The sequence below is a fragment of the Bombus affinis genome, chromosome 12, assembly GCF_024516045.1.
Source record: "Bombus affinis isolate iyBomAffi1 chromosome 12, iyBomAffi1.2, whole genome shotgun sequence".
In the NCBI taxonomy this organism is placed as follows: Eukaryota; Metazoa; Arthropoda; class Insecta; order Hymenoptera; family Apidae; genus Bombus; species Bombus affinis.
In genome coordinates, this window is record NC_066355.1 from 7,510,876 (window position 1) to 7,525,545 (window position 14,670).

The window sequence follows — 14,670 nt, forward strand, 5'->3', positions numbered from 1 at the left end:
CGAACGTAAAATAATTCTAATAATAAAAAATAATAATTGAAAGCAATATTTTACGCGTTCGTAGAAGCGAATTAATAATCAATAGACTGCAAGTTTTTACACATTTGTGGGAAATTTAAATATGAAAAAATGCACGCAATACGCATAGTATGCAAAAATATGCGAAACAAATCCCTATAGGTTTCATTCCTTCAGTCGTTTTCATAACAATATGAATTTATATAAATATGCACAAAGTATATTCCGATCTGTTAATTCTTTGCCGAAAGATATTACCAATGACAGAGTACCTAAATACTAGATCGAGTTCGGTCAAATGAACCAGTTAATTGTCAGAACTGTACCTTTAGATTTTACCTTGGAAACAAATATCTTCCGTTACAAAGTACGCAGTCGCGCAATTACTTTTGCAACAGTTACAAAACAAGATACCGATAATTCTATGTCTTGCTGTTTCCCCTTTCTTTTTTCAACGTGAATTCACGGTGCACGTTGTTAATGTCGATGGCGATATTGACGGCGGTTTGCTTGAAATATAAATGATCAGCGTGTAGAATGGAACGCTACGGTCGTTTTCCATAGATAAATATTTAAAAGGTGTCCAGGCTTCTTCGAGAGAGGAGAAGAGAAATTAATGGTAAAAGAGGAATGAGTTCCGTTATAAACGTAACGTAACGCTTCTGTATATTATTTATTGTTTCGTTTATTCCTTTCACATACTCTACATTCCTCCATTGCGCGTGTCCATGAAAGGGTCGTGCCTTTGTTCGTCTCGCGAGAAGCTGCTGCTTGGCTCGCTAACTTCTGCTACATACCTTGCAGCAAATTGTACGCCGAATAAGAAGTTTTCAACAACTGCGACAAAGAGAATTTCGTATGATGGTATGAAACACAGATTATACATTATAATAATAAGACTACCAAGCCAGTCGGAACGTCTGCTATCGAATTTCTTATTTTTCCAATTATTGGAAATTTGAATTATATTATTGGTAATATCAATGTCTACTTTTATTGCGAAAGGAACGTATTACGTATATTGGTCCTTGCGGATTCTTATTTCACAGGGAGAATTGAAACTTTCGCATTTAATTCATTTTTACTTCTCTATGAGACTTCATCTGGAAAAAATATCCAATAAGATGGAAAAGTTTTTAGTTTCGTTTAGTTTAGTTTGGAAAACTGTACGATAGACTTATCTGATTTTTTAGCGATTATTAGATAATAAGGAAGCGTCAGTCAGTCAAAAACAAAGTCGATTCTTTCCAATACTAACGATCACGAACGACTTGAGATTCATCGTCACCACGTAAACGCTAGTCATTTGTATGGGCGATCTCGCGCGCATCATGATCATTAACAAGTCCCGTTTAGTGGTTTCCTTGAGCGCTAGCCAGTCGATTTCAAAAATCATATTGGAGATTTCGAGGCTCTAAACGAAGAACAGACAACGTTACTGGAAAGATTTAACAAAGGAAGATTAAACCAAACGACAATTGTGTTATCGTTAAGGGAAATACCTTCAGCTCAACTTCATTCCCGTACCAACATAAAATATATATCTGTGTTAACATACAGCTGCTGAACATAATTATTTTGACAATCATCTCGAGCGAGACATTCGTTCCCGTTAAGATGTAAAGATTCATGCATATCGTCAGCGTGCTCACTGCGAACTGAACGAAAATCATCAGTTTAAACTCTTCGTTTATCATGGTGGCGAATCTGCAATTGTTTCGTCGACGAACCAATTACCAAATATACGATATTGTTTTACATATTATCGGATATGAATATCATTCCTCGATATCGGTAATCCCTTAACTGTGCAACGAGTTTTTAGCTCACTCGCTAAATATTGAATACAAAAGTTGAAATGATAAATGACGTAAATTCTACAAATGGAGATTTTTAACGTACGAAAGTTGATTATACGTAGAATGATAATAAGCTGTAATAATTGTATCGCGAAACTTAAAGAGATCGTCTTCTATGAATTGTACGTTGTAAATTGCGATACTCTATCTTCAGTTAAGGGAGTAGAAGAAAATGAAACGCTGAAACACGGGGTATACCGTACCGATAGATGAGATTATGATAACGAATGCACAGTTTGCAATCATTCGTGCCTTGTTCGATCTTTCTCAAACGATATCCGAAGATTTCGATCTGATTGCAGATGAACATCAACAACGTCCATATGAGGCTATCGCAGGCAACGTGCAGCAGACCATTGAAGGCGTGAATTAAAATTTGTTGACTGTAGATGAAGCTATAGGTGGCCGTCGAAGTATGGTTCCAAGGTAACCACATTTGAAACGCTAGCTTGTGATGTTCGCCTTTGTACAATGCACCGAGCAATGTTAACACCGACATTACCACCACTGACGATTCAACTAGAAGTGCGTAATAAAACGCGTTCGATCTGTGGCGATTCGTAAGGCGATAGGTAATGTCATGTGGAATATATCTATCCTTATTGATAATTATATATACGAGAATGATATAGAAAATTATATCGTACGAGCTAAGAGTAAACTTATTGAAAATAATTGGGTCGTCGAGAGCTAAGCGGACTAAGTTCGATACGCAACAAAATCGATAATTCTCTGTCTAAAATACACGTATTCGTATTCATTATAATGTAACGTATTCTTTGATTTGAAAAAATTAATCCCTTCGTTTTTTGTATGATTTAATAACGTTCATTGGAATCTACGAAAACTGTAAAGTCACATTCGCAGAAAAGAAAAAAGAAAGAAAGAAATGTTTGGTACACTTTCGCTCTCGATACCAAAATTATATTATGTAAAATATTTACCTGGCTTGTTTTTCACACTTTTCTCGAATCTCGATCTCCTCCTTCGTCTCTGGTTGAAAAGGTGTGCTCTCTAGCATATCCGTTATGACGATGATATTCTTACGATTGGACAATATACTGTACATCTTGAGACACGAAATGAAAAATGTCAGAGTTAGATAAATATTGTCGCAGAACTCGTCTAAGGTCTCCACGATGAATATCAGATCGATGAATTGACAAATTGAGCCACCGTACACCAACAGTATCACGTAATAACGGTAGACGGTGTATGCGACATTTTTTAATGGCGATAGCAACGGCGGTCGCCAACAGGCGCATATTGTCAAAAAACGATACGTCAATCGTAACAGATGCATCGCTCAGTTTTGAAAATTTTTGAAAATTGCTCGTTCCTATAGATATTCCCGTATCTTTAAATTTCTGCGCTAATATATTTCTCTTCCTCGCCTTTGACGTTTCTAATCATCGTCCGACGATTTCTTGAAAAGTAAAGTGTTTTCCTGTGAAAATAACGATTATTTGGAAATAATAGTCAATTTTAATAGACGTTTTAATAGATGTAGAGTCTAGCTTCTGAAAATAATAACAAAGTATTCGATCGATACGGGTTTTTCTTTTTAACACTTGCTTGAAAGAACTTATCCTTACAATAGCCGAAGACCCTTGATATTATTTGGTACGGTATGCTGACAAAGTGGAAATATAACAGAGGAAAGGGACGAATGTCGACGAAATGCGTCGTCGTATAATATATTTAATAGCGTGCGACAATGTATAGTAGACACGGAATATCGATACGTATCGCACGAAGATTATCGTTCATACAACTTCCCCCTTTCCGGTGCATGAACTATATTATTATTGTAATTCCAGGAAGATGCATGGAAAACGTCCAGAAGGAATTTAAAATTCCTCGCAACTATTTATTTTCCAGTCTTTTCAATTTATATCGTCTTATGCATAAAACAACAAGTTTAAGCGACTGGCAAGCAGAGAAATTGAACAGATGCCATGGACATAGAATGGAATAGAAGATAGACATTTCTTTTATTTCGAAAAAAAACGTTCACGAGTATCGACAGGAATTTCATTTTGGAAGGAAAAGAGAACGAGAGAATATGAAGCAGGCTTCGTATAAAGGTAAGCTGAATTTTAGTATCTTTAGCGTGGCAATTGCATGATTTACATATCGTTGGACAGATTTCATTGTATTAGCGTTTCTTGAAGGTAGCACGTAAAAATTAGCATCGATCGTCCCCCGCGGAAAGGCGTGGAATGTTGTTCGACCGCAGAGGTTCCAAATTTTTAATTTCGACATTCGAAAAACTTCGAATTCGAAAACCGACGCGTTTGTGACGATCAGTTTTAATTTTTACGAAAATCTTCGTGTTTTAAGATTCTTTCGTCCTTTGGAGCAAATTGTACGTCGAGTACGACATTTTTAGTATCTGTAAGAAACGTAAACGTATTAATAAATCAGTGGAATCCTTGCTTTGGGAGACACATGTCTATACCGATTAACAAAAGTATTTGGACATTTACAATTAGTATAGAAATTTTATAAACATATTATACGTGCTATGTATGTATACATATGCATATAGAAAAGTTTATGGAATTTTTCTTCGAAACTCTGTGAACATTTATGTAAATTCATATTTTTAGAAACATAGTCAAATAAGAACACTATTTTTCTTGCCAGATGTATATTATATGTGAAGAGTATTATACTTTGAACATTTTGCATTCACAAATTATGTGCATTCTGTGCACTTATACGCATAAATGTATAAAAATCCGCAATTTAATGATCACGACTAGTCACGACTCGTCTCTTCAATTTCAAAATGTTTTTTGTAACATACGTAACATGTTCATAACAGGTTCCTATAGTAGATATCCAAATACTTTCATGACTATATATATTTAATTCTATGTACTAACGTCCACGAAAGTTTTCAAGTCCATCGTAAATACGTAGGCACAGGTCAATTCGATCGGTTTCGTGGCTCTTCTCATTACGTTTATCAGACTCTTCTTGCTGCTATTATCAAACGATATCCAATCCGCCTCAAAGATTGCATTCGCAACCTCGACACTCTATTGTTTCGCATATCGTCGAATTATAATCCATAGTCGAGCACCTTTAATTTTATCAGATAACTCGGTTCGATGAAACTTACCTTTAATTTGAGCTGATTCCCATACCAACAGTAGAAGAAGACCTGTGTCATCATGCAGGTCAGGTATAAGACGAATTGCAAATATTTGGAGTTCACTGGCGCGTTCGACAGTTCGTACAGGATAAAACACACCACGAAGGTGCTCGATAGGAGTTGAACACCTATTATTTCTTGAAACTTCTGCTGTATCATCGAAACGTATCTGCGCTTAAACATAACGCGAATGTAAGATTTGTTTGAAGAGGATTCCACGAAGAAATAAAAATACGCTTGTACGATGTTGGTTAAATACGAGAAAAATGTCTTGTGATTTAAACAATTTTAATATATACCGCGCATAAATTTTATAATAAGATTTTTTCGATAGTGGATGCATAAATATATACTTAACTAAATATCGTATATTCACACTCTTAATGTAGAAGGTAGAACAATTAATAGGATTTTCATTAAAATTAAATTACGGTTTTAATGCTCGATATGAAAGTATATCTTTTCTTATCTTTTATCTTTTCTCCGTAAAAAGCCAAAGTCAGCTTGTATGTATTAAATGGCAATGTATATTTAACTTTGTACGTATACTCTCAAGTTACATGGAGAAAGCAATTCGTGTTTATAATATTTTATGTTACTATGTATTATGTTGGTTACTGAATACTGAAATAATTCTATTTATTTATTCGAATGAATAACACTGACCCGTATAAATAATCGTGAAAACGCACGATTTTTCCAATGTCAGGTCTCGATTCTTTCTTCAGTTCCTTTACTCTATGCTTCAGGATTTCCTGCTGGCCGCAGACGTGAACGAGCAACCCACAAACCAGCATATCACAGGCCACGTTTAGAAGCGCCGTGCCAATCAGTGCGATGATCTGATGAGCGTACGCGATGTAATAGCAATTGCACACAGAATAGTTGAACGGCAGCCAGGCTTTGTACGCGAGCTTCCGGTCGCCGAAGTCAGTGAGGAACGAAAATAATATCATACAGGCAACCGTAAGCATCACCATAATCGTGTAGTAGATCGTGATCGACCTGTAAAGCGTCTACAAAGGTTTGTCAATCGATTTACCTATGCTGATACCTGATTGAAAATCGAGAGCGATTGAAAGCCACTTGCGCGCTTGTTCTGATAAAGAAAAAAAAATAATAAAAAATGAAAAATGATTTAGATTACTTTTAAATAGCCTGCTGAAGGATTTTGTAATTCTCTTTGAGAAGCTATATTTTGTCAAATTCAGTTATCTTCGATTTCTGTAATTGAAAAATCGGAATGATGGAAGATACAGCTATCGCGTGATTAAATGAAAAGCAATGAAATATGATTTTTTTTTTTTAGCGAGAAAGAATGTACATAAACAATGTACATACATGTTAGAACAATTTATTTTAGCTTTTAACAATCCACATTATCTTCAAATAGCCTATTAATGAGATTCCTGGTTCTTTTTAAGGTATTTACAGTGTAGATCGACTTTCTTACGATTTCTTCGAAATTTTCACGATACGTAATTTGTAGTATATTGTTTATACATGCTTCAATTTTTGCAGATGGAAATATTCATCTAGAAGAATCTTTTCTTTCTTTTTAAATTAGCAATCTCCTCATTGTTTTCGAACAAAGGTAATGCGAATTACATAATATCGATAATTTCGGCGTCCGAAAAATACCGCATACAATATTCGTATTAGAAAATATCATAAAATACGAAGTTTGCCGCTATGTCCATTTCTGAATTGCTTGTTAGCGAGCGAGCGTAGATCGTACAGACAGCCAAGAAATTTCTTCTTCGAGGAAGAATCTCCTCGAGGAAGGATAAGACACACTGAGATAAATTCTTATATTAACAAACAATGAATTTGAAATGAAATTTTGAAACCGGTCATTTGAGTTAAATAATAAGGCTAGTGTTAAATAATTGAAAATAATAATTGAAGAAACTATATAACAATGAAAATAATCATATACCCGATGCTTTTGTCGAATCTTCTTCGGATCGTAATCTCCTGCTCGTCTACTGGTTTACAAGGTTCCTCGTCGAGCTTCCTGCTGAGGATTCTAATCGCTTTATGGTTGACCAGAAGCGTAAAGATCTTGCAACAGGAAAGAATGGACGCGATGAACATGTAGAAGCTGTCGCTTAACTCGTTCGCCGTTCTTACGTTCAGTATCACGTTCAGAAATTGCGAGATGCAGAAACTGCACAATAGAAAAATCACGAACGCAGTGTATGCGGCGTACAACAACTTTCCGTAGAATGTTCGACAAGACGGTGGTATCCAGCATCCACAGACGATTAATATATTAAAAGCTGGCTGCAGAACACTCATTTTCCATCCGGAAGGAATCTCTACAGGAGTTTGAGAAAGAAAGATAAGTCGATTATTATTTTTATTAAGAATAATCTTCATTAATCGTGTCATTATTACAGTAGACCCTTGAACAACACGGAGATTGGAAACATTGACTAATTGTGTGATTAATATTTATGCAAATTCATATTTTCACGAGTGTGTTTAAATAAATGGAAAACGATAAACCAGGTAAACGATTGTTTCATTTACTAGATATCATAATGGCTAATATATTTTGAATACTGTACGTATTTTTGCAAAGTGTATTCCAATGTGTATGTCTAATAATATCCTATCGTTAACCGTAAGTCTTGTTTTATATGCTACACTATATGTTAGAGAAAAGAAAATCGTATTAAGAAAGTTACAAGGAACAATTGCGAATCCTTTGATGCTGTATACGAGTGTGTGATTAAGAATCAACGGCGAACTACACGTCTCTCTAAACCGAAATTATATTTGTTGGTTACTATTTCCAAAAAAATGCAAATAATCCAAAAAAAAATTCCAACCAAAACGCAATTGGCTATTTATTTACTCTTCGATTTTTAAATAAAAAGAAATTCTGTATAATCGCGTGGATAGAGATCTCAGAGAAATTTCATAAAACACTGGCCACTATAGGATTAGCTATATCTTTAGAGAATGGTATCTATAGAAAGCTTTCTTTTCACAAGAAAGATATTGTCCACATTCGCCTACCTTGATATGCACGCACCGTATCATTATCGTAATGTCTATCGTGTGTTACAGTGCCATTTGCGAAGTTACATTTTTATGAATTTCTTCGGATAACCGCTTATCTTAGAACTCGAGTCTTTTATCATTTATTGTACACAAGCACAACATCGTTTGTACGAAATCGATTCGTTCATTTTGAGGAAGCTCTAACTTACGACAAATGAATAATAAAAATAATACCAAATGAAGAAAGCTGGGGACACTTTGAGAAAACTTATTTCAGAAAATTCTTATTTTAGCTTTACGAATCAATCCTCAAATTTTCTTATACCTGTAGCCGAACACCCTGCACGCGAAGAATGCTTCATACTCCATAAAAATAGGAATGCAAAAGCATTCCTATTACAAAAATAATATTTGCTCTGTGCTTTGTAATATAAATGAATTTATAGATAAATTTAAATAAACTGTAAAACATAATAATTTGGTGCCATTATTTCACATCTTATCCTCTAAGATAAGTATGTAGTGAATAAGTGAAAAGTTTAAAAACATAGGTACAACATTTCTGCAATTCTAGGAATCCCTAAAACAAGTAGAATAAGAAAGGTAAGTGAGGTTTCGGGCAAAGATTTTTGTCCCAAAGTTGGGGATGTGTATCAGGAGGATATGATGTGTAAGAAAATGGCTAAATTTGCTAACTTTCTTTTCCTTACTTAGCTTCCTTTCTGCATTCTTGCTATTTTCTTTAATTACCTTTAGAAACAATTCTCAAATTGCAATTTGTATGTTATGATATTGTCCACTAATTTCTACTTATTTACCTTGGGGTGTGGAGTATTGAAATGGAAAAGACGGTTTATATTTAGTGTAAATTTTTATTAAAATAAAATGCATTTACAATATAGAGTAACATAAATAATACGATTTATTAGTTACAAACGCTTGTATAGTACACTGTGGCTAGGCTTGCTACTTTCTATATTATAAAAAATTGCATTCAAAAGTCGGAGCTGTTTGTACAGTTTTTTTATACAAATGAAAAGATTCATGGTTATTTAATTATTAGGACCATTAGTAGGTTCCGTCTGGGTGCGATCGTCCCGCAACTTTCGGCATTTTTTTATTCGTAGAATCTTCCAGTTCTTTTGGTTTGTAATAATGAGGTGCTACCTCCAAAAGCCACTTGCTTTCGATCTCTGTCACCTGCATAATCACATAGAATTATATCCCTCTTTTTCAACTGCTTGAAGCAATATTCATTTCACAAATGATCATAAACAGAGCAATTTTTAAGTTTCCATATTTAAGTTTTAATGACTCACTTGTCTCATAAATTCCTTTGTAGTGAAAACCAACTCATGATAAAGTAACCAACGCGGTAGCTCTTGAAACAACGAGCTATTAGGGTGAATGGAAACCGTTTGATTATGTTTTGCAGTTTTATAGTGACCCCCTTTTGACAATCTTGCCACGTGATAGAAATATCCTGCTGTGATAGCCTGAAATAATAATAACATTACCAAAAATACTTTGTATTTAATATTACTACTTAATAATTGTAAAAACAAAAGATCTGATACCAATCATTCTGATTGGTTTGGTAGATCTAATATTAGTCAGGCAATATTTAAAATTTTTTTCAGCTACATAAGGAATTCTAACACACCTTTCTAACTCAGAGTTACTAAGTTAATACTATGTTGTAGAATGCCTGACAGACAAAAATGCAAATAGATTATTCAATTGAGTCCTATCTAAGATTTTGTTTCAATAAATGGAGTTCAAACAAATGGAGCTCTCTATTGTACAACAAACAGAAACAAGACTAGCAAGGTATGTTAATCTGAACCCACTCACCTTCCTGATATTCAGCGTTTCCGTGATACCCGACACAAGTTCCATCTCGACTCGCTGCATCAACCCAACTAATTGCTCCCTAACATCTCTAGCCCTTTTCATTGATCGATGTTGAATGAAATTCTCGTAACACCAATGAGTACTAAAATCACTTTGTTGCCATTGATTGTATACGTTCAATAAAGTCAAATGATCGCCACCAGGCACATGGAAATTCTTTCGAGCCGTGTCTGCATGAATGATCTTGTCCTTAGGCCTGTAGAATATGGCTCCGTTCACAGATAACATGGCAGCTATTGTGGCTACTTCCTCCGAGCAGCGATATTGTTCGCTAGCCAGCAACATCTTCGCCATCATAGGATCTAGCGGAAATTCAGCCATTCTTCGACCCAGTTTCGTTAATTCTCCACGATGATTCAAAGCTCCCAACGCGTATAGCTGTTCTAAAGCTAAGACCAACGTTTCATGCGGCGGAGGATCCAGGAAGTCGAAATGGACTAAATCGTTTATTCCCAGAGCTTTCAGGGTCAGCACGGCATTTCCTGTCGTTTGATAATTTAATTAAACATAGAGAATTCACGGGACAAGTAGGCAAAATGACATTTCATGATAACTAGACTGTGAATTTTTATGGAAATTTATATTTTTATGGATATAACTAAAGAAGTGGAATTTAAACAGAAATTCCTTTCATCTATTAAGAATTATAAAAAGTACTGTATTTTCTATATTATATGCATTCTACACATTTTTACATCTTTAAATTTTGCATAAATGAAAATGCAAAAATTTTTAGTCTAGTGACAAAGTTATTCATACCTAGATTGATCCTCTGAATTTCAGGTACGGTATTGTCTTCGAGTTCGTGTTGGTAAGCCCAAGCTGTGTACAGTCGAAAGCACTTTCCTGGAGCTACTCTTCCAGCTCTGCCTGCTCTCTGATTCGCAGAAGCTTTGCTAATCGGCACGACCATTAAACTTTCCATGCCTGTTCGGGAATTAAAATTGTTCTGTTTCGCGAATCCCGGGTCTATCACGTACACTATGTTGTCTATCGTTAATGATGTCTCTGCTATGTTCGTAGCAAGAACTACCTGTACAATCAACAATTGGAAATGTTAAAAGATAAATAGCAAAAGTGATACGTTTAACGAGGGAGAAATATACAATTTATTTTTCATACTTTTCTCGCTCCAAGCGGAGTAGGTTGAAATATTTTTGCTTGCATATCGCTTGGAAGATTAGCATATACAGGTAGTATTAACAGTTCTCCTAATTTCGAACCTAGTCGCCTTACTCTTTCTTGCAACATTTCCTGACATGTTTCTATCTCGTCTTGACCTAGTAGAAATTTATTAAAAAGTGATAACAAATGACCAAACCAAAAAATATAAGTGCTTAGATTTTTTAAGTATTTTAAATTTCAAAAAGTCAGAGGTCTAGTTTGTTATTTTCGTGAAACAGGTAGCGATTTTATTCTAGGAATACTCTCGAACCTTTTCACAAGGAGAAGAAATAGATCCAACGAGCACAAAGAAAAGACACAATATTTCTTGCTAAATCTAGTTATTGTTCTTGTCATTAGGAGTGAGATTAAAGTAATATACTAATACTAATAGTAATAGGATTGAGTCGATTAAATTTAGGCGAAACAATTCTTTTGAAATTTCAGCAAAAGTTGTTGTACTTGCTTGTAGAAGTATCTGATTGAAAAAACCTGTTAGGAACACCAGTACATCGCCAGGTGGCTGAGTGGCATGTATTTGAAGAATGGAGACTACGCAGGCGTCGATGTAATCCGCTTCTGGTGCTTTGGTATAATAAATATCAACGGGAAACCGACGACCAGGTATCCGAAATATCGGTGCATCGTCGAAGAATTCACTAAATTTCGTAGCGTCTAACGTAGCGGACGAAATTAGGAGTTTTAGATCTGTTCGAAACCTTGTTATATCCTTTACTAAACCAAACAAGATATCCGTGTGCAAGGTGCGCTCGTGTGCTTCGTCGATAATCATAACACTGAAAATAATGTTGTTTTACTAAAGCAAGTACGAAGACGTTTGTTAGTAACTAAGAATCAGTTTGAACAGTGTTGGCAAATCTAAATTTGATACATTCACCATGGAGTTGATTCCGATTAAGTTCCTATTCATACGAATTGTATTATTTTCGATTATGGGGAACAATGAAATATATAAATATAATTAACTATTACATTCTATAAAATATGATATGTACTGTATATCGTATATATTTATACATTTTCATTGTATGATGCCATTTATACCTGTAAGAAGCCAAATCTGGTTCGCTGAGAAATTCACGGTGCAGGGTACCATCGGTCATGTATTTTATACGAGTACGATGAGAGGTGCAATCCTCGAAACGAATCGCGTAACCCACTTCATTTCCCAATTTAACAGCCATTTCGTGAGCAACTCTCGCAGCAACAGACATGGCAGCTACCCTTCTTGGCTGCGTACAGCCAATAATTTTATTATTCTCCGCGAATCCAGCTTCGTATAGGTATTGAGGAATTTGCGTAGTTTTCCCTGAACCCGTTTCTCCCTCGATTATCAGCACCTAAATCGAATTAAATCGCATGATAACAATCAATGCTTATCTTATATAATTTAAGTTTGGTTTAACGAATTCTGTAAAGTACCTGATGGTCTTTGATAGCCTGAATGAGATCATTTCTAAAGGGATAGATCGGCAAACTCCTTTTTGTCTCCTGTATAGTTTGCAACGCCTTTACTTGCGGGGGAGGACTATCCTCGCGTTTCTTGTTCTTCTCACTGCCAGGCATACGTAACGCTTGAACGAACTCCACTTCATCTTCCAGCAGAAGATCGTAGTCCTGTTGTACTGAAATTAATAAAAATTAGTAAAAAATAAGATACGAACATTTTAACACGTATCGATATTGAATACCATGTACCTTTCCTGTCTTTTGCGCCAAATCGAAAGACAGCAGAAGACATCTGATCAGATTCCCATTTGCTTTGCTCGGATTGTGGCGGTTCGTTATCAGGAACTTCTAACTCTGGTGCCACTTTTCCCTTTTCCAAAGGCATATAGTAACGTTGCAACCTTTCAAGTTCTCTGGCTTTCTCATGTTCTTTGGCTAACTGAAGCAACTGCTTTTTATGCTCCCGCTCTTTCCTTTCCCGTTCTGTTAATCTGATATTTTAAAAAAAGATGTTAATAGAGTGTAATTGTGCAATTGCTTTACGTAATTATTGTGTTGTATTAATAAGAAATTACATTTCCTCCTCAAACAGATATTCATCATCAATTATATCAGCTTCCAATTCAGCCACCTTATCTTCTTTACGTTTCTCCAAGTATTTCCTACGAGACTCAACACGCAGTTTGGGTACCAGTTTCTCTCGCATGTCTGTTTCCATAATTTTGAGTCTCTTAGCAGCCTCAGCTGGTTTTACAAAAAAGTATTATTCATTATTAACGCTTAATAATGTCATTAATAATAATACTAATACACATTGATATTTAAATGTAATTAACTACAATATATTACTAAATTATGGCACAATATGTACAGATTAAGTATAATAATGATAATAAATTGTTTATAAGTCTTGTCAAATGTATTTATTGTACCAAATATATTTATTTAATCTTTTTATAAAGTTTCTAATTGTTTCTAAAGCATAACATTATAAAGGATCATGGTCTACCTGCTCCTGAACCAGCTGGCATAGCCACCTTTCGTATTTTACTTTCATCCTTTGCTTTCAGGCGATTAGCAAACTCATCTCTTTCTTTAATATCTTTCTTACGTCTTTCCTCCTCACTATCACTGTCCTCACTCGAGGAATCCTTTTTTCTGTATTTACTCATTGTGTATTTGGTATCACCAGCAGGTTATATTTACCTTTTATCAATCAACACGGTACACGACCGTGTCAAATAATGACAAGAAAGTTGTATAAACCACCGTAATATTATTTTCTTTTCCTTACTTCAATATCACTGATTTTTTCGAACGTAAGAAACATAGAATATCTGTCATTTTATTGAAATAACAAATATTAAAATACAAATATAGAGAGCAAAACAAAATGTTCCAGGTTAGGTTCCCTTAACCTCTTCGATTTCTACGTGAAAAGGACTCTATGCCTTTTAATGTTCATTCAATTGCACATGTTTTTGAGCTATGAAAGAATAACATAATTTGTACGATTATCACAGAGAAGAACGATAATAACTTATCAACCGTAATTTAAACGACCAACTATCTCTTGTGACTCAAATAACTGACAAACTGACTCGCCGCCATGCGACTGTACGAATCGTACGAATGGATTGCGTTGCCAAGCAACGCGTGCGAAGTCACGTGACACACAGCATGGGTAAGTTCATTCAATAAAAAAGTACGCGCGCTATTTCATTCATCGTTCTTTTGATTCTCTTAGTTATGCATTTCTCCAATTTCTTTTCTTTCTTCTTTATAATCACACGCATTTATCTAATATATTTATTTATGATCGTTGTACAATATATAGTGATATATAAAATATTGAGAATGCATTGAAAATTTATTAAAAATGATGAACGTAAACGGGTAACGTTTTATATAACATAAACAAAGCCGACGAAGTTTGTTCATTTAAAATTTATTTCTAGAAGAAATACGTCATTGCGGTAATATATATATGTTATATGTTATTCAGAAGCCAAAAATATTCTCCGTAACGGGAACAGTTTCGATCGATTCCAAATGTGTATCGATTCTCCT

At 34.9% G+C, this 14,670-nt stretch overlaps 2 protein-coding genes across 2 annotated transcripts; both read right to left on the reverse strand.

The window, feature by feature from the left end:
- Positions 1-758: 758 nt before the first annotated feature.
- LOC126922780 (uncharacterized) lies at positions 759-6,183 on the reverse strand. The gene is made up of 8 exons (XM_050735641.1): positions 5,707-6,183; positions 5,008-5,209; positions 4,769-4,924; positions 4,237-4,272; positions 2,081-2,613; positions 1,521-1,725; positions 1,277-1,432; positions 759-855 (listed from the first exon to the last, which is right to left on the reverse strand). Exons 1-8 carry the CDS (start codon positions 6,018-6,020, stop codon positions 808-810), a joined length of 1,650 nt encoding a protein of 549 aa, XP_050591598.1. The 5' UTR covers positions 6,021-6,183; the 3' UTR covers positions 759-807.
- Positions 6,184-8,904: 2,721 nt separating this feature from the next.
- LOC126922529 (probable pre-mRNA-splicing factor ATP-dependent RNA helicase mog-4) lies at positions 8,905-14,372 on the reverse strand. The gene is made up of 11 exons (XM_050735195.1): positions 13,610-14,372; positions 13,176-13,344; positions 12,850-13,091; positions 12,574-12,776; positions 12,196-12,491; positions 11,623-11,927; positions 11,089-11,246; positions 10,726-10,999; positions 9,907-10,448; positions 9,372-9,548; positions 8,905-9,252 (listed from the first exon to the last, which is right to left on the reverse strand). Exons 1-11 carry the CDS (start codon positions 13,770-13,772, stop codon positions 9,121-9,123), a joined length of 2,661 nt encoding a protein of 886 aa, XP_050591152.1. The 5' UTR covers positions 13,773-14,372; the 3' UTR covers positions 8,905-9,120.
- Positions 14,373-14,670: the final 298 nt, after the last annotated feature.

What these genes read in the sequence shown, in the direction of transcription:
- LOC126922780 (XM_050735641.1), bottom strand. Translation starts at nt 6,020, where the DNA reads ATGGTGATGCTTACGGTTGCCTGTATGATATTATTTTCGTTCCTCACT. An exon ending in TTTCACGATTATTTATACGG is followed by an intron (nt 5,210 to 5,706) that starts GTCAGTGTTATT and finishes GTTTAAGCGCAG; the next exon opens with ATACGTTTCGATGATACAGC. An exon ending in GGAATCAGCTCAAATTAAAG is followed by an intron (nt 4,925 to 5,007) that starts GTAAGTTTCATC and finishes GCGAAACAATAG; the next exon opens with AGTGTCGAGGTTGCGAATGC.
- LOC126922529 (XM_050735195.1), bottom strand. Translation starts at nt 13,772, where the DNA reads ATGAGTAAATACAGAAAAAAGGATTCCTCGAGTGAGGACAGTGATAGT. An exon ending in TGGCGCAAAAGACAGGAAAG is followed by an intron (nt 12,777 to 12,849) that starts GTACATGGTATT and finishes TATTAATTTCAG; the next exon opens with TACAACAGGACTACGATCTT. An exon ending in CAAAGGAATTTATGAGACAA is followed by an intron (nt 9,253 to 9,371) that starts GTGAGTCATTAA and finishes GTGATTATGCAG; the next exon opens with GTGACAGAGATCGAAAGCAA.